The sequence below is a fragment of the Pipistrellus hanaki genome (assembly GCF_964339955.1).
Source record: "Pipistrellus hanaki genome assembly, chromosome: 9".
NCBI classification, from domain to species: domain Eukaryota; kingdom Metazoa; phylum Chordata; class Mammalia; order Chiroptera; family Vespertilionidae; genus Pipistrellus; species Pipistrellus hanaki.
In genome coordinates, this window is record NC_140511.1 from 55,274,367 (window position 1) to 55,299,452 (window position 25,086).

Below are 25,086 nucleotides of genomic sequence, written 5' to 3' on the forward strand. Positions count from 1 at the left end.
CCTTACATTTTAAAAAATATTAGCTGCTATTTAGCCAATTCCCTCTATTATTTTCTTTCTCTTAAAAAACAACAACAACTGGTGTGGTTTCTGTTTTTCTGACTGGACTCAAACCAAAAGTGTCTGATAAGCTTTTAATAATGGATCCAGGCTAGAAGTAATAAAGGCACAGAAGCAACCGGCAGACCCAGATTACTGAGTGAATGTTGGGGAGAGGGGAAGGAATCACAGGTGACTGAGGTGTTGAACCCAGTGAATGAGAGGCTGGCAGTCGTATGCTAAGAGGCAAGGAAAACAGATGGAGAGACAGGGGAAGAGTTTGGTGGTTGGTGCCTGCTGTTTGAGATACTTGCTGGCTAACCAGTAGAAAAGTCTAGAAGGCAGCCAGAAAGAGACCAGCATCATCTGCACAGTTGATAAGATTGTCACAGGGAGAAGTGAGAACATCGATTTGAAAAGGAGACCAAAGGTGACAATGCAAACAAACAAAATGTGTGAGAGAGAAGGGCAGGAATGGGACCTTATGGAAGAATATGGATTATGGAGGCCATAATTTGGAGGTGGATAAGAAAGGTTTTGTTTTAATTTTTTTTTTTTTTAGCTAAGAAATTTGATCATGTTATTTGGAGCCTGAGGAATGTGACTGTTATATTATTTTGCCCCAACTTCATTTCTTTTCCCAAAAGTCTGTATAGCCACATCAGAAATAGCACATTTGAATCAGCTTCACAAATATTGGGCAAAATCCTGACGCTGCTCCCTGTGATTTAAATGGACAGGATGGACATGGAGCAGTGAGATATACACATCTCAGGTGTAAAACATCCAATGTTTGAGGTGGGTATTGGTCAAGGTAGTTAATGCTGTAATATATATCCCCTAAATCTCAGTGGCTTAATACAACAAGGCATATTTCTCCCTTTCACATCAGTCCATTTAGCTGTTAGCAGGTGTTCTTCCTTGCAGGGACCTAGGCTCCTTCCCAACCTATTGGCTCCACCCTTGCCCAGGGCCTCAGTGCCCACTGGCCTTCTACATCTACAGGATGGAGAGAATGGAGACTCCCCCAGAGGTTTTGGAGGTTAGACCTCCATTGGCCAACTGAGCCCCAAGTCCCATTTTCTGGCAGGGGACCATGGGAGACGTAATAGAACAGTGTGCCCTAAGGCAGAGGAGAAATAGGAAGACTGCTGATCCACAATAATGTTCTCATTGTTTTGTTTTGTTTTCCAATACCAAGGCCCTTTACTCTAGTACAGTGTTTTTCAACCTTTTTTGGGCAAAGGCACACTTGTTTCATGAAAAAAATCACGAGGCACACCACCATTAGAAAATGTTAAAAAATTTAACTCTGTGCCTATATTGACTATATATAAAGTAATTCTCTTGAATAGGAATCAAATAAACACAAAGTATTTTATAATTACTTTATTATGAAATATTAAGTAAACAAAATAGTGAAAAATTATAAAATTCTTGTCTTGTCTGCACCGCGGAACAGCGGTTGAAAAACGCTGCTCTAGTAGATAGTACTAGTAAACTCTTTTGAAATTCTTGCAGCATTTGCATTTAGTCTAGCCTGCACTCTTCCATTTCACTCACTCAACAAATGTTTGTTAAGTGCCTGCTATTTGTCAAGCACTGTGAAGGCAAGCCTGCCACATTCTAACAAGAAGACAGGTCAGAATTCAGGGTTTCAAGTGCCAGATTATATCTGGCTGTGAAAACAGCTGGATTAATTCTCAAGTAGTTTAGCAGAGGTTTTGCAGAGGAAATGGCACTGGACCTGTGATTTGGAGTTCACCAGGCTCAGGAGTTGGGTGAGGGGGTAAAGATGGGAGGGAGTTCCATCTTCCAGACATTCCAGGCAACAGGAATAGCATTGGCAAAAGCATTTTGGCATGAGGCTATTTGGCATATTTGGAAAGCTTCAAGTCTTCAAGTACAGGTGGAGCTTCCTTACATGGAACAGATTGTCTAAAGTAAGTTGAGGAGGTAAGTGCAAGGCCAATTCATGAAAATCCTTATATGACATGCTGTTATGGTCCAAATTGTACCCATCCGCTCAAATTTATATGTTGAAGTTCCATCTCCTCCTTGCTCCTTCCTTGCTGACACCACTCTTCAGAATGTGATTATGCTTGGATATAGGGTCTTTACAGAGGTAATTATATTAAAATGAGGTCATTCAAGTTCTCCCCAATCCTACCTGACTGGTGTTCTCAGAAGAATATATCAGGACACACATGCACACAAGACTACAGGGAGAAGGTAGTCATTTACAAGCCAAGGAGAGAGGCCTCGGAAGAAATCAGCTCTGCCGACACCTTGGTCTCAGACTTCTAGCTGCTAAAACTAAAAAATGTCATTTCTGTTGTGTAAGTCACCCAATCCATGGTACTTTGGTATGTATATTAGCCTAGCAGACTAAAACACATACCAAAGAATAGGAATGGAGGGGTATGTTCTAGAGATGTTTTGGAGTCAGAATCAGGGAGGCTTAGAGAATGAGGCAAGGAAGGATGAAGGTGAGAGCAATGCTAAGGGTGACAGAAGTTTTCAGCCTCAGCCTGCAAGTCTCCAATGTGGGGACTTCCTCCTGAAGGGCCAGGGTAGCGTACTGCTTTCAAAGTCAGCCAGGTTAAAGGGAACTGGATTTAGTTCAATTAATCGCTGATATTACTAATTATTTATTGACAGTGATGGAAATATATAATAATGAAAGGGTAATATGCTAATTAGACCAGACAGCTGAAAGACCTCTGGACATCCTTCTGGAAATCCTTCCGGATGAGGCCCGGGCTGCGAGGGCCGAGCCCCTTGCACAAATTTTGTGCATCGAGCCTTTAGTCTCTCATAAAGCTCTGGCAAAAAAAGGTTAACAAATTAACACTACATGGTCCTGTACTTGTTTCTGAAGAGAATGTAAAATGTATATATATCCTCAGGCTGTTTTGATGGAATTCAGTGGCTAAATGACCCCAGTGAGAGTTCCTGGACAAGTGAAGCGTACATCAATGTGAGAGAGTTATCGATAGTTTTTGTCTCCTGAATACACCCTAACCAGGGATCTAACCCACAACCTAGGCATGTGCCCTGACTGGGCATTGTACTCATGAACTTTCGGTTTATGGGCCAACGCTGCAACTAATGGAGCCACACTGGCTAGGGTTGCGTTTTCTCTTTGAAAGTGGAATGGGAAACAACCTCTGCTAGCTATTTTTTCTTCCTATTAATGCCATTCTATTAATGCCAATCAATTGCAGAAAGTGATCAAGTAATTGCATTTTAAGCATCAAAAAGTAAGTAAGTAATAAATGCAGTGCAGGGCCTTGACCATGACAACACATAAGTAGCCCTGAATAACTGCTCATTTTAAAGAAAGCATTCTTGGAATTTGAGCATAGAAAAGCCCATTGTTTAGTTGAGTGCTTCATAATTTTTATAAATTTTTAAAATAAGTTATTAATTTGAGAGAGAGAGAAATGGAGAGGGAGAGAGAGAAATATCTATAGGGTGCCTCCTGCACACCCCTTACTGGGGATCAAGCCCTCAATCTGGGCATGTCCTTGACTAGGGATCAAACTGGTGACCATTTGGTGCATGGGATGACACTCAACCAGCTATAGCCAGAGCTATCCACATATTTTTATTTGTTTCCATTTACTCAAATAATTCAGAATTGCATGGTGGTGGGGGTAAAGCTTTGGTGGTTAAAAGTGGAGGTTGAAGACACATACTTGAGCCACAGAGAACTTGCTGAGGAGGCAGACAGACATTTTTAATTGTCTGCATTTCATTCGCAGGGCTGGCAATTTGATGTAAGGGATGTTTTAAGAAATTGCTAAACCCTCAGGAATTGTGCCAGAATAAAAGAAAATCATCCTCATATCATTTATGACGCAGATGCCAATGCCACATTTCATTCCTTTTCTGAGTTTTCACAAAATGTAACGTTGTCAAGCCTATGATGGGACAAAAGGACCTCCTCTTCAGCAGTTTTGTTAGTCATGATTCCCTTTTCAAATCTGCTGTCGAGCTGTCTGTTTTTTTGTGGGGACCCTGTTTTCTTCTCCGTTAGCTGAGACTACGGGAAGCTCAGCTGAAGATTCTGGAAGACTGCTCTCCTCTGGCCTGTGTGCCCTCCTCCTCACTCCTTCCACATGGACACCGACATGTATTATGTTCTTTGCAGCTAGTTTGTCCAGCTACCTCTCTTTTTAAAAACTCCCCTCTATTTGAAAGAAAAGATCCAGAGACATATAAGTTACCGATAAAGTATTTATTGCCTTTCCCATCCCAGGAGTCAGATTAAACTTAATAATTTGCTTCCAAAAGTCTCTTCTAACTTTGGGTGAAGACTATGATCACTTCTGAAGAGAAGTCCTGCCTACTACCGATGAGAGGATATTTGGGGAGGGTGTCCATCTGGACAAGATCACTGGGAAATGTTTCAGGCCGATGAAAGATCTGAGAATGGGTACACTTTTCACTCCTTCTTTTCCACTTGTTGTGTGAGACCTCCAAACCCAATACCTGTTGGGCCAAAATTTTTGGCATAGCAAACTGGGAACGAAAACAGGGTGGGGGAGAGAGAAGGGTTGGTTAGCACCATTATTTCAGTTACTTGTCTGCCTACAGTTTTCACCCGTAAGAAGCATCCTTTTAATAAATTCTTTTGTAAGATAATTTGTAAGTAAAATGAACACTTTAGATCTTATAATAAAAAATGCTTATACTTCTTTGAGCTTCTCTATGTTCACAGACATTTTCTCATTGGAGTTGACACAGTCTGGCCCCTGGCTGCTTACCCAGCCCTGTCCCCCGCTGCTTCCTGCCTTCCCAGGCACATAGAACGATGCCCCAAGCTTGGGGCCTTTGACTCACTGCTTCCTGTGCCTGGAATGCCCCTTCTCAAACCCACACTCATCCTTCAAGACCAGAGGAAACTTGTCCTCTAAGAAGTATCCCTAACATCCCACACTGACCACTAGCCTCTCTGTATGTCACTGCCTTGTGTCGGTCTCTGCTGTTAGAGCTTTTTTCACTTGCACATGCAATTATTTGTCTGCATGTTGATCTCCCTGCTGCTCACAGCACCATGTTAGGGTTTTATGGCTTATGAATGCTGAGGACACTATCCTCTACTGCCAGGAGAAGCCCACCATTGTGTCTCATGGGAAAAGCCTTGGCAACCTACAAATCTTGATTAGTAATGTCCTCCCTCTGTCCCCCTCTCAGTGTTCTCTCTCTCAATGTTCCCCTCACCCAACTCCAGCACAGCTCCTGGGGTCTAGGAAAGGTTGAGGATGCATTACCTTGGCCCTAATGCAGCCCTCTCCTTTTGTAGCATCAGGGAAGAGCTATGCCTCTATTACCTCTGTGCAAGACAAAGGGATCATGGAGGCAGCTAGGGGCAGAGCTGCGAGGATCAGAAGGAAAACCCACTTGTCAGTTTTATCTCTTCTATTAGTAAAGTGGTGTGCAACATCAATAATAGTAATGTCAGGAAGGAAAGAGGGAAAGAGCAATGGAGGGATGGAGGAAAGGGGGGAAGAAGGAAGAGAGGGAGAGGAAGGGAGGGAGGGAAAGATATGTCTTGATGAACTGAAGAGAGGATAAACTGAGTTCATCCTCCCCAGTCACTCAGGTGCACAGAGGGCTTTTGGGTTTTTAGAAGAGAATGTGATGCTATTTGTCTAGGCCTGTGGTTTCTTCCTTCTCATCTTTTCTCCTCTGGGCACCACCCCTGAGCATTTGCAAGCATCATCTCCTATATGCTCCAATGGAGAGGACCAGAGCTAGGTTAGGCAGATTTCTTTTTTAGGTGGTCTTCCCATCCTGAGATCCCAAACCCTGCTCAGGCTGAGCAGCCGTGCATCCTACAGACACAACTCTCCTCAGGAAAACATCTCAGGAGAGTCTCCGGAACCACTCACCTTTGCAATAAAGTTCTCCATCTTTGTCGGTGACGTTTGTGGACTCCAGGCTCTTCCCACAGATGGCGCAGCGAAAACATGTCTTGTGCCAAGGCTGAGGAGCACAGGAGAGTTACATACTTAATGCAGTGGGCAGCGCATTCTGCTTCCGTGTTCACTACCCTGACCAGCACATCTAAAGAAGTGCCACTGCCTTAACCATTCCTGTACCTAATCAGCCTCTGAAACAAATTTTCCAGGGATTTGAAGAAAATGAGATGTTATGGACTTGGCCAGCAATTCTCAGAGCCCCTAAAAAATAAACTTATCATTGTGATTTCCATGTGTATCCCTTCAGAACAGGCTAGAAGACCAAGAAACTGGAGAGGGGAGCTTGGATTTGGGACAGTGGATAACATTTACATGGAATATAAAGTTAAAAAAGAAAAGAGAATAAGACAATTATCCAGGTAACTCAACCTCATTTAACTCTGTATTTCCGGTCAGGAGAGTGCATGGCTTGGGTCATCCAGATCACCTGCCTTCTGCACATCCGCATGTCTACCAGGCATCGGCCAGGGGTTCTCATGTGTCTTCAAATGGCCACTCTGGGGTGGACATCTGGGGTGCCCTGATATTTGAAGTCAGTCACTGCTCTCCATGGCCCTTCCACCCCTCAGTTAGTGTAAGCAGGATGTTTTCCTTTTGTCCGGCCCAGATCCTTTGGTGAGGAGCCTGTGGTCAGGCCTGAAATAGGAGCTTGTAGAGCGAGTGTGTGTTGCTGTCTCAGACATTTAATCACTCTCCCGATTGCCAGGACATTTGAAGGAGGTTGTGTCTTGCTGCTGTGAGATGTTTGCTCTGCCAGCCGCAGACTAGATTATATAGTGGTGGCACCTCTAGAAGCACTGTGGACCCTGAAGGGCAGCAAGGCTTGAACATCTTTATCTCTGGAGCTTCTACTGAGTACCTCACAGCTAGTGGGCTAATACTTGTTGCACTGGAGTCACCAATTCTGGTTTCCAAGGGCACTGCAGGGGACAGCCTCAGTGTGGGAAAGCGGGTGAGGATGGATGGCTCCTAAAGTGGTCCCTCAGAGCTAAAGGGGAAGAAGGGTCTGGCTCCCACCACAGTTCTACTTGCTTCTCTCATTCCTCCCAGCTGATCAGTGGAGATAAGCAGCTCCCACTTGGCTCATATAGAAGTCCTTACCTTGCCCCCTGCCATCACCTTCTCAGCAGCATAGACTGACTTTCCGCATCGAGGGCACTTCTCTGATTCTCCAAACTTGGCAGTGAACTTGGAAGGGTTGCTAGTGGTGGCTGGTCGTGCTTGCTTTGGGGACCTGATAGAAATAGACAGGTGAGTGAAACCTATCCACCTCCCTTGCTCTGTGACCTTGAGCAAGTTAGTTAATTTCTCTGTGCCTCAGACTCCTTATCTAGAAAATGGGGACAGTCATAGAGCCTTCCTCACAGAGTTGTTGAGAGGGTTAAATGAGGTGACATGCACAAAACTTTTAGAACAGTGCCTGCCTGGTACAAATAAAGGCTCTTAAATGTCAGCTATGATTAGTTTAAACCTTTCCTTTCTATGGTAAAGCACTTCAGAAATGTTCCATGTATGTTAGCTTTTATTAATGTCATTTTGTTACAGTGTTGTTATTATTGCTGTGACTGTAGAGATTTTTCTGTTCCATCTGGAAGCCCATTGGTCTACTTTCCAAAATGAGTTGTGAAAATATTATAGGGCAAGATGGGATCTTTATGGTTAATATAATACTAAACAAACCATAGTCCATTCCTTGTCCGCATGAGAACAACGTACAAAACAGAGGCACAACAACCACCCCCGTGTTGTCGTATCTTTTGGTGTTTTCTTGTCCACTCATCCCTTAGTCTCACCATAACTTCTAAAGAAGGCAGGGCTAGTTGGAGGAAAGTGAGGGTGGAGGGGCCACTCATGAGCAATGGAGATCATAAGCAGTGGGACAAAGTCTCCAGACTCTTGTCCCTCTTTGTGCAGTATCATAAGATAATCCTAACATAGAAGGAAGAGCCTTGGGAAGTGTATGGCAGAGAATCCAGTTGTTATCATCTTTAAATATAGTGTCTGGTTGGGATTGAGTAATGAGAAAAATTAAAATTAATCACACATCCTTGGCGCTGGCTCAGGCTCTGCCGTGGGCTCTTTTCTTTGGAAGGGATCAGGTGACTCTTCTGATGGTCTGACTGTTCTGTGGGGCAGTCCCTCCCTGGGACATTGCCTTTCTACCCAGTCCCGCCTCAGCGCCGAGCCCAGCCACCAGCTGGCCAGACAGCAGCTGCAGGTGTGTGGCTGCCAGTCCAAGCTCAGTTCTGGGCTGGAGGTCAGCGAGGTCAAGACAGACTGGCAGACTGAAGAGGCACAGTGTGAAGTCCCAGCTCCCGTAGGATAATGTTGGGGAAAACCTCAGCACTGTGTTGGCAACACGCAGCAGGGGGCACCCACGGGATAGTTGTAATTGATTGTTTACTCCTGAGGCACAGCCCCACCCCGCAGAACCACTCCTCCTGTGAACATTAGTTATCTTACAACCCAAGCGAGGAAATCTTTTAGTGACACACACACAGCAAACGGCCATTGCTTCCCTGCCATATTTATGTGATTTACACAGAAAAGCTCAAAGGGAAGAAATGAGACTCCATGCAGTTTTATAAAAGTCAAACAAAGGAACATCTATACTTTGTGGGTTTTCTCTTGACATAAGAACCAAGAGCCATGGTGCAAAAGTAATTGCCCTTTAGAAAAGCAGATAATTTAAAGAGACTTTGGGGAGATGGCCCATTAGTAACACTTGGCCAAACTGAGGATTCCTATGGTTGGCAAGTCAACAATGGTTCATTCTCCCACTTCCAGGAAATGTTGCTATGGGAACAGAAAGAACTGTCCTGACAACTGGGGCTGTGCAGGCCGGGAGAAGCAGGACAGTCACTCACTCTTGGAACTGGAGGCCCAGGTGTTCGCCTGTGTCGGTGCTGAGGCAGCCGGCGCCTTGTCCAAACCCGATCCCCTTGGGGCCATACTTGCGCCCATAGCAGGCCTTACAGTAGATCTCCGACTCGTGAGCTGCGACCGTGGTGCTGTCCAGAGCCTTCCTACAGGCCACTGCCAAAGAGAGGAAGGTCATGAGGTTGGGGTTAGACTCCTCCCCACTTCCCTGCACCTCCAAAGCCATGCTTGGGGCCAAGAGACCGAGCAGAGGGGCCCTCGGCCAAGAACACTTTGATTCCTGACTGGTGCACCTGTCCTGGGGCACAGAGAGGGTAGCAATGTATTCAGTGGTGCCCAGCAAGAAAGAGGTGGAAGTGGAAACAAGAATATTGTCCCTGAATCAGAAGAACCTGAATTACAGAGTGACTTCCTAAATGACATCAGGGTAGTGCGTGTGTGTGTGTGTGTGTGTGTGTGTGTGTGTCTGTGTGTGTGTAAGTAGAAAGAAGGTAAGGGGCTGAGGCAGGAAAGGAACTTATTTTTTCTTAATCAGATAAAAATTAGGATTGAACAGTTTCTCTACTTATCATGGCCTTAGGAGGGCACTGTGACATTCAAGGAGACAGTTACCATGGAGGCTTTTTCTGATCCAGTCTGGAAGCCTAGAGGAGGTGAGGAGGGCAGACCTGCTTGAGACCCTTAGGGCTTATCTTGGCTCAAGCCCCCTGGTCACTGTATGTTACTTAATGTAACCCATAATAAAAAGTGTACAATGCAAACCCCCATTTTCCCAGAGAGAGGATTTATAGGAAGATTTATTTTTCCAATTTAAAAGAAAAACTTTTAAGATATGAATGAAAGCGTCAAATCCCTACTTTATAGTATTTTATTTAATGACATAATTCAATCACATATTGATTTGGAGATGTTATTTTTCTTTTCCTAATTGCACACAAATTCAGGAAACAATGGCAGCCAGATTGTTTCTCTGCAGCAGCAGTGTCTCTGAGACACCTGGCCCAGCCTCTGGGCAGCTCTTCTCCACTCTCTGCAGCCCCATTTGCACCTGGTGGGAGGCTGTCACCTGGAAATTGTGACTCAATCAGAAGTACCTATTAACATGACATTAGGGCAGCTTTTAAAAATATGTAGGATCTCCACAAAGTAACAACGGGCTCAATTGTTTTGTAGCAGTGATTCTTCAAGGTTGTTCATGGTGGTGCTCAGTGATTATTAGAGGGAGCTCACAGCCCCAGGAATAAGAATACACATATATTCAGTTTACTTGCCTCCTTTTTTATTTTTAAAGCAGTTCCATCAAATGTCCTCTGTAAGCAATTCAGCATTGAATGAGGTTGTTTCAGGCTCAATGCCTTCCTCAAATGGTATTTTATTTTTAAAAATGAAGTAACTGAATAAAAGTGTGTGTAGAGTCTACACTGTAGACGATAAAGATGTAGATGAGGTAGGACTGGCCAGAGGCTGGTGGCTGTGTGATTGGGGAAAGAGAAGTTTATGAAACAATTATGTCAACGTTATGGGTATTAAAAATTCTGTTAAAAACTTAAAAAAATGAATAATAAAATAATTGAGAGTGTCTTATGGCATGGGAGACTTTATAAAGCTTTGAAAACAAGGGAAACCCTTATGAAGGATAATTTTGGGAGGAAAATGCTTTATGTTTGTACACATAAGGTGTATGTATATCTGTCTCTGCCCTTGTTGCTCTCAGTTACCAATTAAAACAATTTTTAAAATATTGATAGATGTTCTAGATTCTGACTTCCTTAAGGGCAAGACTTTCATGTTAATATCACCAGGACATAGCATGGAGTCTGGCCCAGAATTAGTCCTCTGTAAACATTTGTTGAATGGGAAGATGGATGGATAGATAGGTGGATGAATAAGTGGATGAATGGATGCATGCATGCGTGAATGAAGACGAGCAACTTGTCCATGATTATACAACTGAGCCATGCCTGGTTTCAGAGATTTGACTCCTCCATTGCTCATTCCTGTCACTGCAGGACTGGTGATACACTGGCATACCCTGGCCCATTCGATACCACTCCCGTGCTTGACCCACTCTCAAGCATAGACACAGTGAGCTGTGCTGTCCAATACCCCAGACACTCGCCTGCCATGTGAAATACTGTAACTGAAAAGTGTGCACTGAATTTTAAAAACTCAATACAGACAAAATAAGAATATAAAAATAATTTGTTCATAATTTGTGTATTGATTACACATAAATTATAATCCTATATAGTAAAAGGCTAATATGCAAATCAACTGAACAGCTCACTGACTGGTCGCTATGATGCGACACAGGATGCTCAAAACAGGAGATGCCCCCTGATGGACAGTGTACTCCTCCAGGGGAGTGGGCCTAAGATGTCAGTCAGACATCCCCCATGAGCTCCCAGACTACAGGTCAGGCTGAGGGACCCGCCCCCTCACTGCTGAGTGCATAAATTTTGTGCACTGGGCCTCTAGTTTTATATATATTATGTTAACTAAAGTGTTTTACAATTCATTTCACCTGCTTCTTTGTATCTTTTAAAAATATAAATTTAAACTAGAAAACTTAAATTTAATATGTGACTTATATGTCTTTTGGACAGCACTGGTATAGAAGATTGATTTGTCTAGAAGTTGGCAAACACTGGTGGGGACAGGCTTAGGTAGACTGTGCTTCTCTGAACCCTATTTCCAGGGATTATAGGGTTGCCTGTGGACAGGCAAGTCTTTCAAAGTGTGCTTCTCTCTAGGACCTTTCTGTTTACCACTTTAGGAACATATACTGCTCAGATCCTCATCCATCCCACCTACAAGTTCCAAGGAAAACATCAAGGGTGGAAAGGAATGCACTGCCACATGCTCATATCCCTTCTGCCACAGCTCCGTTGAACAGGGGCATCCTCCTGCTGATTGGGAAACACAAGACACCCTACCACGGAGAGCGTCACTACCATTTTCCATCCCCACTCAGGTATCAAAGTTGATAAAAGGAGAATAAAGGCCCAGAAAGCTGAATTTCCATATCAAGAACTCCAGCTTCCTTCTTACAACAACCTGTACGGTAGGTATGACCATCTCCATTTATAGATGGGAGACTGAGGCCTGATGGAGAAATGACTTGCCCAAGGTCTCACAGTATATGGCAGAACCCAGTCTCAAACTCTTATCATTTTTACTCCAATGCCAGTGTCCTTTCCAATATACCCCACTCCCGCTCTTTATTAAGAGCATGAGCTGTGTTTAGACAAAAGCCAGAGGGTTATGGGATAAACTCTCTTGAGCAACGACTTTTGGATAACTGTAATAATAATAATGAATCTGATGGAGTTGTCCGATGACTTAAAAGAATTACCCATTGTTAAAAACTCAAAGCACCAATAAATCTGCCAACCCAATCACTCAGATCGGTATTTCCCCCTGTTCTTAGGCGATATTTATGTTTGCTGCGGGAGGTTAGAGATAATGGAAACGCCTGCAGCAGATAAAACGTTACTGTTTCTGGCAGTTTAAGGATGGAATGTCTCCTGCCGCAACAGATGGAACCCACCCCTTGAAGTTCTGTTTGAAACAGTGTGAAGCCTTGGACAGGGAGGTGGGGTGGGGGGTTGTGGGGGGAGGGGAACCTGCCAAATGTCCAGTAAAGCTGACCCTTAAGTCAGATCTCCTGGAGGGAAGCAAAGAAGGAAAGTGGCCAAAACAGACTGTTCTCCCAAAACAGGGCTAGCTACTAAGAAATTCCAGAATGCATGCATGTCAAAGTGTTCATTTGTCTAGAGAGAGTCAAAGATGCAGGTGCTATTCCCGGCTCTGCTTTGGATGCCTACAGCCTGGCTCACGGGTGAGAAATGACTTGTCCAAAGCCACAGGAGTCCGGCAGAGCCAGACTCCCAGGTGGACCACGAGGTCTTAAAATTGCCCCAGCTTCAACATTTGTGAACCTGCGTCTGGCAGGTGATGCTAAAAATTCCCTTTGTCAAGTGACTGGTGCCTAGGCCCAGAACCACTTCCTTTTCTGACTCTAAAACAGAACTGGCACGTGTTCCCCTGTCTGACACAAGTTCTTTCTTAGGAAAAGTCAGTTGCAGCTGACTTCAGTGACAGCTGGCCAGTGGGAAAGACACCTAGCACCAAATCCATCCTACCCAGATAACTAATGGCCGTGTTTCTCTGCCAAGTCACACCTTGCAAATGTCACGCCTGGGTTAAAGCTTTCGTCACTGAGGCCAGCTTGCTCTGACTTTGAGCTGCAGGGAAATGGCCTCTGAGCTGGACAAGTGGTTGGAGAGAGAGAGTGCTCAGGAGAGCACTGACCCTTCCTAAGGTGGGAGCCACCAATTCCCAAGTGATGCTGATGTGGCTGGTCCCAGGACCACTCTGAGAACCACGGATATGTACTGGCAGCTAAATGTGAGCTTTGAAACGGCCCCTGGATGCTGAGGGGCCCTTGTGGTGTTCACCCAACTCACTGCAGAGGAAACAGGTCTTGTGAAAACTCCTTCCATTGCACTGGATTTCTTCCGCGTGATAGACGGTCTTTTCACAGGCTCCACATTTTGCACCACCACCCAAGTTCGGCATCTTGAAGACTTTCTGACCAAGGTCAAGTCTAACAAGATATAAAGCAAATACCCCAAATTAGGCAGCTTTGAGAGTGAACCATCATTGACAGTGCAATAGTCTGAAGACCAGGATTCTGCCCCATTTTGTTTGGTGGTTCATTCATTCATTCATTCATTCATTCATTCATTCATTCGTTGCTGTATGCAAGTCATTGACTAAGGCTTCGAGCAAGTCACTTCACTACATTGGGGCTCAGTTTCCTCTTCTGTTAAATTTCAAAAGCACCTGCGCCTAGGGACCTCTCAGTATTCTTGGAGGGAATGAATGAGCTAATTTTGTGTCTATAAAATTATATATAAATATTAAGTGTCATCATATTTTCCATCTAGGGTTTTAAGAAATAATCCATCAGAAGTGGCAATTCAAAAGAAGATGTGGCAATAACCTATTAAAGTGGCATTATCTTCTGATCTAGTCCAGTGCTTCTCCATTTACCTTGGATCTTGCTAATAATATGCAGATTCTGGGAGACACAGGAAATTCTGCATTTCTAAGAATCCAGGCAGTGCTGATACTACTAGTAATGGACCACCCTCTGGGTAGCAAAGCCTTAGCTAGTCTTGCTGGGGGATAAAAGTATATACTCTATAAAATATCCTGTTCAGATTTATTCCTCCTATTCATTAATTCCTTTTTAAGGAAACATCCCAGCCCAGGCAATAAGCTATACTGGCACTATCCTAGGTCAGTGGGCTGGAAACCTACCTTCTGCTTTTGGGGCTACCCACACCTCGCTGTGGCAATCAAGATGAACAACTGCGTAGCTTTTCTTACATCTGTCTTCTGGCTATGCTAAAAAGAGAGTTATTCTTTTCCTTGCTGCTTCACAGTGTTGTTTAGAGAACCAAGTGATATGATGTGCAAGAAGGTACGTGACAGAATTCCCAGTGCCAGGTGTGGTCACAAGAGCCAGTGAGGATGCTGTGTGTCTACCCACACCCTTTGAGCATATCCTGCTGCAAGGAGCTGCTGATACCCACAGCCCTGGGCCATCATTGTCTCCTCACTAAGAGATACTAGACAGCCCTAGACGGTTTGGTTCAATGGATAGAGCGCTGGCCTGCTGACTGAAGGGTGCCCAGGTTTGATTCCGGTCAGGCGCATGTACCTCAGTTGCAGGCTCCTCCCTGGATGGAGCCCTGGTCAGGAGGCAATCAATGTGTTTCTCTTACATTAATATTTCTCTCTGTCTTTCTCTCTCTCGCCCACTGTCTTTAAAAAATCAATGGGAAAATATCCTCAGGTGAGGATTTAAAGAGAGAGAGAGAGAGAGAGAGAGAGAGAGAGAGAGAGAGAGAGAGAGAGAGAAAGAGAGAGAGAGAGAGAGAGAGAGAGAGAGGGGGAGAGAGAGAGAGAGAGAGAGGGAGAGAGAGAGAGAGAGAGAGACACTAGGTAAGGAGGAGCATCAGAAAAATTGTTTTTCTTTCTGTGTCTGTGCATAAGTATGAATCCAGTTTTCAGTTTCTCCAGAGCAAAACTAAAATAAATCACCAATACTCAGTGAAATTTCTGAAATCCTGCCAGACCCACGGGCCTGAATTTTATTGGGATCCTTTGGTTTGTCAAAGCCTGGTGTGTCATCTTGTCATCGACACCAAACACTATCAGCTCATTCCAAGTGGCTGCTTCTGACCTTCTCTTTCCCTCCTGGGAAGCTAGTCACCTTCTTATAATAGTTGGCCATTGCCACTAAGCCCTCCTGGAATGTGTCTCCCAGGATCATGGCAAGGACAGGTTTTGCTAAGAAACAGAAGGTAAATAGCAAACAGAACACTGAACCTGATACTCAGACCAAAGGGAACATCCCTACCTGAATGTCCCTGCAAGGAGCTTTTTCCACTTACAAAAACAGTGTGAGGTTAGCCAGGAGCATCCTATCCTTCCTCTTGTAGAAGCAGGCTCTTTAATTCAGTATAATTTAGAAAAGCTTTTTTTTTTTTTCTTCTTAAAGGAAACATTTAATGCTTCTATTTCTAAAGTTCAAGTTGTTTGGTTAGTGGAAAGAAGAGTGAATTTTGAGTCAAAAGGCTTGGGAATCACGTCTTCATTCATTGATTCATTGATTCATTCATTCATTCATTTATTCGCTGACTATGCATTTACTACCTATCATGTGTCAAGCACTGCATCAGGTACTGGTGAGGGACCCAAGGGAGGAAAACATAAAAATAATAAATGAATTGTGTCCCCCAGATTTGGGAAGTCCACATTCTATTGAGGAAGACAGGCAGCAGAGAAGAGTCTTGTGAGAGATGTCATGCAAACTCAGAGGAAATGGCTACCCATGTTTAGATTAGAAATGAAAGCAGAGGTGTTGAAGGATCATAGAAGATGGCACATCCACGTGGGGTTTTGAAGGGTGACTTCAGAGAAAGAGGAAGAACACTTCAGGCAGAGAAAAGAGCACCCAGAAAGGCATAGAAGCCTTAATATTCCCCCAGAAAGTTTATTTACTTTACTCCATTAAAATTTTAGGATTTTTATGATTAGAATAGATTTTTCACAATTCACCAATCCCTTCATTTATAAACAAGGTGAGGCATAAGTAAACACTTAGTGTAGTAATTTCTTAGCTAACCTCCTTTTCTTAGAGCCATCTTTCCCTAATTAAAGATGATATATTATTTGGAAAAAGAATAGAATCACATAATTTTGCCCATGTTCATTTTGATCTGGAATTTCAATATGATATAAAATAAAGAAGAAATGTAATATATCTCCAGGAATATGACAGTGATACTTGTGAAATTAATGATGTGGAAATTTTCAAGGAAAAATACCTGAGGTCAAATTTCTCACTTCAGATCTCCATTGGAGATTTCATTGGCATGTACTGCAAGTTAATGGGAGAGAGATATGCCTCTTGGATGTGTGTGTGTGTGTGTGTGTGTGTGCAGCAATCGCCTACACAGGATACTTTTCAAAGAGGATAAGATTATAGATAATAACTCCTTCACAAAGTAACCTAGCCTAGTACAGGTTTTTAAAAAGAGATCATAAATATCTGACATATATATGTCAGGATTTAAAACCCAAAATAAAAATCCGTAAAGGTTCTATCAAACAGGTGCCCAGTTTTATTTCTAAAGATGGAATTGTAGAGCAGTGGAGGCCAAACACAGCAAACACCTCAGATTTTTTTTTTTTCCTTTCAATGCTTAAAGTCCCAAAGATAAGGGTGTTGGAAAGCATCCTGAATTGGAAGGCATGGATTCTATTCTTGACCTTGTGACCTTGAACTTGGGTGAAACATGGCGATAATACTATCTCCTGCACTTTCCTCGCAGGACTACTGTGAAGGTCATGGACAGACGGAATTTACAGGAGTGCAGTAGCATCCCTGGAGGGATATGCTCTAAGACCAGGCATCAATCATAGTGAACCCTATGCATACGGCTTCATTCACAGGAACCGCTTCACGGCTTCTCTTGGGCATATCTGCATCGCCAGCATTGCTATTCCTGCAGTTTGGGGCCATTATTAAGTAAAATGAGGGTGACTTGAGCACAGCCCTGGGACAGCACAGGAGTTGACCTGAAAACCAACCCGGCTACAAAGTTGACGGGCGGGGGCAGGAACCCGAGATTCACGTCTTGGGTGACGCATCGCGAGATTTCATCTCTACGTAGACCTGCGCCGTTTCATCACACGGCACAGAACGGCGTGCAATTTAAAACACGAGTTGTGTACTTCTTGGAATTTTCCATTTAATATTTTTGGACCGAGGCTGACCACTGGTAACTGGAACCGCGGGAAATCAGAACCTCGGGTAAGGGGGACTTTATTGAGAAACTATTGAAAGGCAACGGATATGCAAACAGCACCAGTTGGCCCAGTAAGTCGCTATGGGCTGGAAGCACATCTAGGCCCTGGCTTCCATGCCTAACCTCTTTAGCCTCCTGCATTACTGTGGAATTCCTGTGTCTCCACACTCCGCTGGCCAGGCCCACAGTGTGAGTTCACGCTGGCAAGACACCACGGGATGGGCCATTTGTTTATCAGTGTTGCCCGGCACAGGCGAGGGCCATTAGAGGTGGGACACCAAATATAGGCTTGCCTGTCACTCAGCCCCATTTGTCCCCTGGGTCACAATCTCCGTCCCATGTCCTGGGCCTGGTGCAGAGATGGCTGTGTTGTCCCTGAGGAAGTTGCTCAGGATTGAAATGGGGGGCGGTCTGGGATTTATGGGGATGAGACAGAAGGCAGGGCCCTGCTACGTCAGCGGGTGAGAGGGGGACTGCAGACTTCTGGATACCAGGTCCCAGTGAGGGACAACTTGTTCAACTTCTGCATGAATAATGCTGTGGCAGAGATCACACTGGGAAGGTGCCGCAGTGGGGGCTGGGAAAGCCTGGTGAAATGCAGATCAGAGTCCCAGTTCTGTCTTGCCTCTTCAAATTATATGATCGGGGGAAAAGCCTTTAGCGCTCTGAACCTCAATATTCTCTCTAAAACGGGCATCATAATCCTGTCTGTTTCACTATTGCTGGGAGGACTGTAGCAGTTCAAGTATGTCAAATAGCTTTGTCAACTGTAGCGTATTATAAAATGTAAGAGCCCATTAGTTCAGTACTAACTCAAAGTGGCCATGCATCAACTGAATTTTTAAAAATATATATATATTTTATTGATTTTAAAAAATATATATTTTATTGATTTTTTACAGAGAGGAAGAGAGAGGGATAGAGAGCTAGAAATGTCGATGAGAGAGAAACATCGACCAGCTGCCTCCTGCACACCCCCTACCGGGGATGTGCCTGCAACCAACGTACATGTCCTTGACCGGAATCGAATCTGGGACCTTTCAGTCCGCAGACCGACGCTCTACCACTGAGCCAAACCAGTTTCTGCTATTTTGATTTTTTACAGAGAGGAAGAGGGAGGGATAGAGAGCTAGAAACATCAATGAGAGAGAATCATCGATCAGCTGCCTCTTGCACACTCCCTACTGGGGATGTGCCCGCAACCAAGGTACATGCCCTTGACCGGAATCGAACCCCGGACCTTTCAGTCCGCAGGCCAACGCTCTATCCACTGAGCCAAACTGGTTTTGGCTCAACTGAATTTTTAAAAGAAAAACCAACTGTGTATCTTAGGCACATTCTTCCTAATCCAACACTTTGTTTCTTTGGTTTTTAAATACCAACTATGGAGTGGAAAGGTGATATACCCTAGGGCAACAGTGAGTGGGGTGAATAAAATGGGCACTGAGTGATTCAGTTTCCTCTTTGTCCATTAAAGTACCTGGGAAGGAATCTTAGGCCCTGACGGAGCAGAGACCTCAATCGAAAATGCCATTTTTAGCTCAGTGTTGGTTCATTTAGTCATCCTTTTAGAAGCCTGATAATCTTACAGGTAGTTAAATTGTCTGCACTGGCTGAGACAAAGATTTTGGATCTTAAAAACTTTTATCTGGAACCTAAGAGATAATAATTGTTGCAAATATAATAACACTAGAGGTCTGATGCATGAAATTCATGCACTGGTAGGTTCCCTAGTGGCTGCCAGCTGCCAGCTGGGTTCTCCCTCTCTTCCCCTGGTCGCCTGCTGCTACCGCTGGCTGGGGCCTCCCTCCCTTCTCCCAGCTGGCCCTTCCCCCTGGTCAAACTCCCAGACAACTCTTGGTGGAGGGGACAATTTGCATACTACGTTTTTATTATATAGGGTTATTATTGAAGCTAATGTGTGTCTGAGGACCTGCCCTTGGGCCTGTGTCATATCTCATTTAATCTTTACAGCAACCCTTCAAGCTAGGTAATATTATAAAATTTAGAGATGGGGAAATGGAGTCTGAGGGAAATTACATTGCCCAAGGTCACATGGCTACCTGGAACTTGGGTTTCTCTGACCCCAAAGCTGTGTTTTTATATTAACGTTAACTATTACTTATTGTTAACCATGCATCAGCTGCCTTTATATAAACTATTTTTAGTGTAACAGTCCTATCGAGCTAAGTTTGTTATTCCCATTTTGCAGATAAATAAAACAGACTTAGAGCTTAAGTGACTTGTCTGAGGTCACATGGCTGGTAAATGGCAGAGCTTCAATTGAAACCTCAGTTAAGCTGGTTCTGTGTCCCATGTCCCTGCTCACAACCCACTGGAGAGGGGTCAAGACTCAGCACCTCCATTAACCAAACGCCCCAGACAATCTAGTTAACCCATTGTCTCTCCGTGGGACAGAGTACTCATGGGTGGGAATAACAGGGAGACTGTATTCAATTCAGTAACATAAAGGACTTTCTAAGGCCAGTGCTATTCAAACAGAAAGGACTCCTTTGGAGCTGAAGAGTTCTCTCTCACTATTGATTTTACCTCCAATGGGGATGGATGTCCAAGTGATGCAATGTTGTGAGGCTCCTTCAAGGGTCCTCCAAGCCCTGAGACAGGTTTAGGGATCTGAATGGCAGCTGGAGCCTCATCTTACAGAAATGCTGCCCCAGTTGCATCCCTCTCAAACACTGCCTCCTCTCTAGGCTCTTAATCCAGGTAACAGAAATGATGTGGCATAGTGGACACTCAGGCTTTGGAAAGAATGGCTGGAGTTCAAATGACATAATCAGTGGCTTATCACTCAACATCGAATTGCTAATTGCTCAACATCTTTGAGCCCAGTGTCCTCATGCAGAGACAGGATGGGGAGGCTTGAATTAGAAGGTTGTTTTAGGTTAAATAAGATAATAATAATAGCAAAGATACTATATATAGATCCTTAATACATAGCAGGTGTTTAATAATTTGTGTTGCTATTATTATTTTACCACTATTTTAAAGTACATTTTATTTTTAAATTTTTATTTATTGATTTTTAGAGAGAGAGAGAGAGAAACATTGACTTATTGTTTCACTTATTTATGCATTCACTGGTTGTTTCTTTACATGCCCTGACTGGAAATTGAACCCACAACTTTGGTGTATCAGGATGATGCTCTAACCAACTGAGCTATCCAGCCAGGGTCTAAATCCATTTTCTTAAAACAAGCAAATTTCTCCTTATTTCTGCTCTGTGGCCCTTCTGGTCCAGACTGTGAAGCAATTTTGTTTCTCAGCCTTCAGCGTGTGCTGCACCCAGGAAGAGACACAGCCAGGCAAGGGAGAGAGGCAACCCCTTGGGGCAGGGGTCCTCAAACTTTTTAAAGTGGGGGCCAGATCACGGTCCCTCAGAGAGCTGGAGGGCCGGACTATATGAACTACTAATTCCTACTGTAACACCTTGGCTGCGCTCACTGCCCAAAAAACCTGGCGGGCAGGATCAGACTCCCCTGGGGGCTGCATGTGGCCCGCGGGCCGTAGTTTGAAGACCCCTGCCTTGGGGGATCAGGGTGCCTGGTGTCCCAGGGCAGCCACTTCCTTGCTTTGGCAGCTCTGTTGGCTAACACCAGCTGACTTCTCTGGTGGCCTGTGCTTTGAAAGGAAACAGCAGAGTCCTTCCCTGTGGCTCAGGGAGACAGTGCCCTTCAGTTCCCACATGTAGGACACTCAAGGTCAATAGCTTTCTCCTAAGCTTCTTCCCTGTGAAGAGGCCCTTTAAAACTTAGACACAGTACACACGCCTGCCCATTACTCTTAGGCTGTAACATGGGGGTCATATTACATCTTTTCTGACATTATCTCTGAAGGAGGGCCAACTTTCACTCTCAGAAACTCACTTTATTCTACTTTGACCTTTGTAATAAAAAAAAATGCTTTTATTAATTTTAGAAGCAGAGGAAGGGAGAGAGAGATAGAAGCATCAATGGGAGTGAATCAACATTGATCAGCTGCCTCCTGCATGCCCCCCAATAGGGATCAAGTCTGTAATCTGGGCATGTGCCCTGACTGGGAATCAAACCAGTGACCTTCTGGTTCATGGGATGACACTCAACCACTGAGCCACACCTGCTGGGCTGTGATTTGTTTTTAAAAACCATGTAGCACTGGCTCTGTCATTTTCTAGCCATGTAATTCTGTAATGACTTTGCTTCCTTAAACTTGTTTTCCTTCTTGAAGAATGACTTCTTGCAGGACTTGTTGTGCCAGTTCAAGAAGCTACTATTGTCTCCCCTTCCTACACCCCCTTACCCCCCCCCCCCAAATAAACAACCAGCAAATCATGACCAACCCTTTCCCGTGATGAGAATCTTATTGAGACTCAGAAGAGTCTCCCATCCTCTGTGGCCCTTAAGACAATCCAATCATAGTCTTCCTCCTTCTCTTTACTGCGATTGAGATCTAGTTTTTTATATTTAAAAGCATCACATTTCTCCTTGGCCATGAAGCCCCACCCTGGACACAGTATGCCAGATATCCGAGCCCTACGCTTGTAACTGGATGTCTGCCTGCTCAGGGTTGTATTTCCTGTGTGTTATATTCCTATCCCGGGTCCATCCTCTTGTAAAATAAATCAATCATCTTCTAACTCCCGCTCAGCTTATCATTCACGTTGACCTCTGGACTTTTGTCATCACACTTGCACTTAGCAGGAAATCCTCCTGCAGCCCATGGGGTTTGGCCCTGCGCCTTTTGAGAAAGGTCTCGAGTATTGTGCAGCTTTATTAAGCTTTGTAGACTACTCTCCTATACTTCATCTCATTGGAATCTAGCAAATCCCTTTGGCCTCACCTTAATTTTCCTGCTCAGAAAATGGAAACTCAGAGAAGTGATGTTCAGGCTGCCTCCCCGTTCTCTGATGAATGGCTTGCCCATGTGGGCTGCAGAGCAGCTGTCTGCTTGGGCTGGAGAGGATGCCAAGCCCTGAGGGCCAGCTGCACTCCCTGTCAACAGTCAGGGCTCATTTTAATGACTAAGTTGATCAAAATGGAACCAAAGGCCTAGCCAGGGTGGCTCAGTGGTTGGGTGTCTACCTATGAACCAGGAGGTCAAGGTTGCGGCGGGCTCAATCCCCAGCAGGGGGTGTGCAGGAGGCAGCCGATCAATGATTCTCTTTCATTATTGATGTTTCTATCTTTCTCTCCCTCTCACTTACTCTCTGAAATCAATAAAAATACTTTTTTTTTTTTTAAATGGAACCAAAGCCAAACCAGAGAATCCCTTACATTTTCTGGGTCATAAAGCAGTTTTACATACACTGTGATGAATTGGATATAACCAACCTTGAGATTCAGCCCCAAAAGTAAACTGAGGACACAGGCTCTTCCTACTTCGCCCTTTCTGCTGTTCCATCCCACCCTTCCCTGCATTAGTGCTTCCTCTACCTCCCCAGCCCTAGAACAGGACTTGATCAATATAAGCTCATTAAGTTTGCATTGAATTGCACTGCAGAGAGACAAAGTTTCTCCTACCAGTTCACCAACTACTCCTCTTTGGAGGAGTCAGAGTCCCAGCTCAGGGATGGGAACAGAAATTAGAGGTGGCAGCTTTGTTCTTTGTTTAGCGTCTCCACTCAGACCATTGCTTAAAACCACTCCTCATTCTCAGTCACACTCATGCCTGTCATTCACTGGGATGTAAAAAAAAAAAGGAGAGGGTAGAAGTAGGGAGAGGAGAAGAAAATAAAACATTCTTGACAGAAGCCTAGAGGAAACACTGGGAATCACCCCCTCACTCCTGGTTAGGAATTATCCTCCTACTAAATAGAGCCCTCAATGGATTTTCAACATAGCAATACCTTTTCCAGATACTGTTGTGGTTAATTTAAAATTATTAAAAGCAAGCCTGTTGCTAAACATCCTTGGGATAGGAAAATCTATTTTAAACTAACAAATGTCACCAAGTATTTCCTATATGCAAGACAGGGTTTGGTGAAGAATAAAAATCTCAATCACTCACCCCTTAGGAATACCACAATTCCTTGTATTTGGAGCACTGGAAAGTTGGTTTCTGCTCTACTATTCCTATCACACCAGTTTATAACTGTGCAGAATTTTACAGTCTAGAAAATGTCACTACATCCATACTGATCCTTGCAGAGAAGACCTGAGGGCAGGAGCTTCTCAAAGCCACACATCCATTCATTATGTGGTTCTCGGACTGGAATTCAGGTCTTTAGACTAAGGCAGTGGTCGGCAAACTCATTAGCCAACAGCACGGCAAACCATGAGCCACATGTGGCTCGCGAGCCGCAGTTTGCCCACCACTGGGCTAAGACAATAGGAAACATTATTCCACCATGAAAATAGTTTTAGACCAAAAATAACACCTTATTCATTTATCTGTCTGTAAGGTTCTCTTAGGCCCCCAAATGTTAATCGCCCTTTTTAGGAATTTTCTGAACAACTGTTAGGTCCACACCAGAGTCGAGCATAAATAACGGAATCTCCTGACACAGGACCACCAGAGTGGCTGCTCCTACTTGGGATGTGAAACACATCCTTACTCTGTGGGACTTTCCATAGTCCCAACCAGCCACCGAGCGGGGAGCCCACCTCCAGCCCAAACACTTGCTTTTCTCTACTCACCTGCCTGTTCGGTCTCTGTCAGCTCTACTGAGTAAGGAGGGGCTAACGTCCTTTTAAATATATGGAGGCCTTCACCAGCCTTGGCCTTCAGAGGGAAGGGCGGGAGGGAGGCCGAGGGGAGACATGAGTAACACAACTGCTATCAGAGGCTGAAAATAGCCTGTGACCACAGCCCTGCGTTTTGTTTCCCCCACACCAGCTGTGGGGCCCTGGAAGAACGATATTGTGCTTCTGTTTTCATTGCCAGTTGCCTATAGCACCTAAGGGATCAATTTGTGGAGTGTAAAATTCTGATCAATTGGTTGGACCAGGAGCAAAAGCAAAGAAGGAATTTTATGTCCAAAATCATTTTTCCAGGCTTCTTCTCCTCTGACCTTTCTGGAAATCAATGCGAGGTACCTGCAAATGAATCATGAGCCATATCTGGGAGCCCTCTTGAACTCCAAGGCACAGGTCGGTACACTCGTGAAGAGAACTCAGAGCTAAAAATAGGAGTGATGGGTGTCTGTAACGATCCTTAGACACACTCTTCAAAGAAACTTGTGGGGGAAGCTCAGTCATCATCAGGGTCCTGTCCCTCCATGGCCCACCATTCTAGAAAAAAAGTTTTCTCTCAAAAATGTTGAGTTACTTTGTGCACCATCCCTTCTACTTAAGAATTTAACCCGACAGGCATCATATTTATGACCCAGTTTTTATAAGTCTCTGTAAATCCAAATTTTCATTGGAGGTTTAATTTCTTTTTGCCTGGTATGTACATATTTTTACTTTGATCAAGCCTCAAGGACTCACATGAATTGTAGAATTTGATAGCTGACATGAAGTTTAGAGTCTTAATAAACTAATTTTTCATATTGTATCTGAGGTAACTGAGGAAACTACTTCCTCAAGGCCAGACGATGAGCCATTGGCAGGTTCCATATTGCAATTCAGGTCATTTGTCTCTCAGGTGAAGGCACTTTCCACTAATGTTGACCGGGATGTTGAGATTAGATGTAGGTAGTTCCTAACAGAAAGGTGTATGTATACTAGTATAATTCATATTAGTTCACATCAGTCATGTTAGCCCTTTAGTTAAAAGCCCACACGCACAAAAAAAAATTGGTTGAGTGATAGAATATTTCACTGTAAAAATGTTGTGTTAATTTCCTTGGCTTA

General features: G+C 44.2%; 1 protein-coding gene across 1 annotated transcript; it reads right to left on the reverse strand.

Annotated features, from left to right (window-relative positions):
• Positions 1-4,263: 4,263 nt before the first annotated feature.
• CSRP3 (cysteine and glycine rich protein 3) lies at positions 4,264-24,031 on the reverse strand. The gene is made up of 6 exons (XM_084895508.1): positions 23,929-24,031; positions 13,379-13,518; positions 8,897-9,065; positions 7,131-7,263; positions 5,940-6,033; positions 4,264-4,566 (listed from the first exon to the last, which is right to left on the reverse strand). The coding sequence occupies exons 2-6, from the start codon at positions 13,488-13,490 to the stop codon at positions 4,490-4,492; spliced, it is 585 nt and encodes a 194-aa protein (XP_084751634.1). The 5' UTR covers positions 13,491-13,518; positions 23,929-24,031; the 3' UTR covers positions 4,264-4,489.
• Positions 24,032-25,086: the final 1,055 nt, after the last annotated feature.

What these genes read in the sequence shown, in the direction of transcription:
- CSRP3 (XM_084895508.1), bottom strand. Translation starts at nt 13,490, where the DNA reads ATGCCGAACTTGGGTGGTGGTGCAAAATGTGGAGCCTGTGAAAAGACC. An exon ending in CAAGACCTGTTTCCTCTGCA is followed by an intron (nt 9,066 to 13,378) that starts GTGAGTTGGGTG and finishes TCTCTTTGGCAG; the next exon opens with TGGCCTGTAGGAAGGCTCTG. An exon ending in CTGGGCCTCCAGTTCCAAGA is followed by an intron (nt 7,264 to 8,896) that starts GTGAGTGACTGT and finishes TATTTCTATCAG; the next exon opens with GTCCCCAAAGCAAGCACGAC.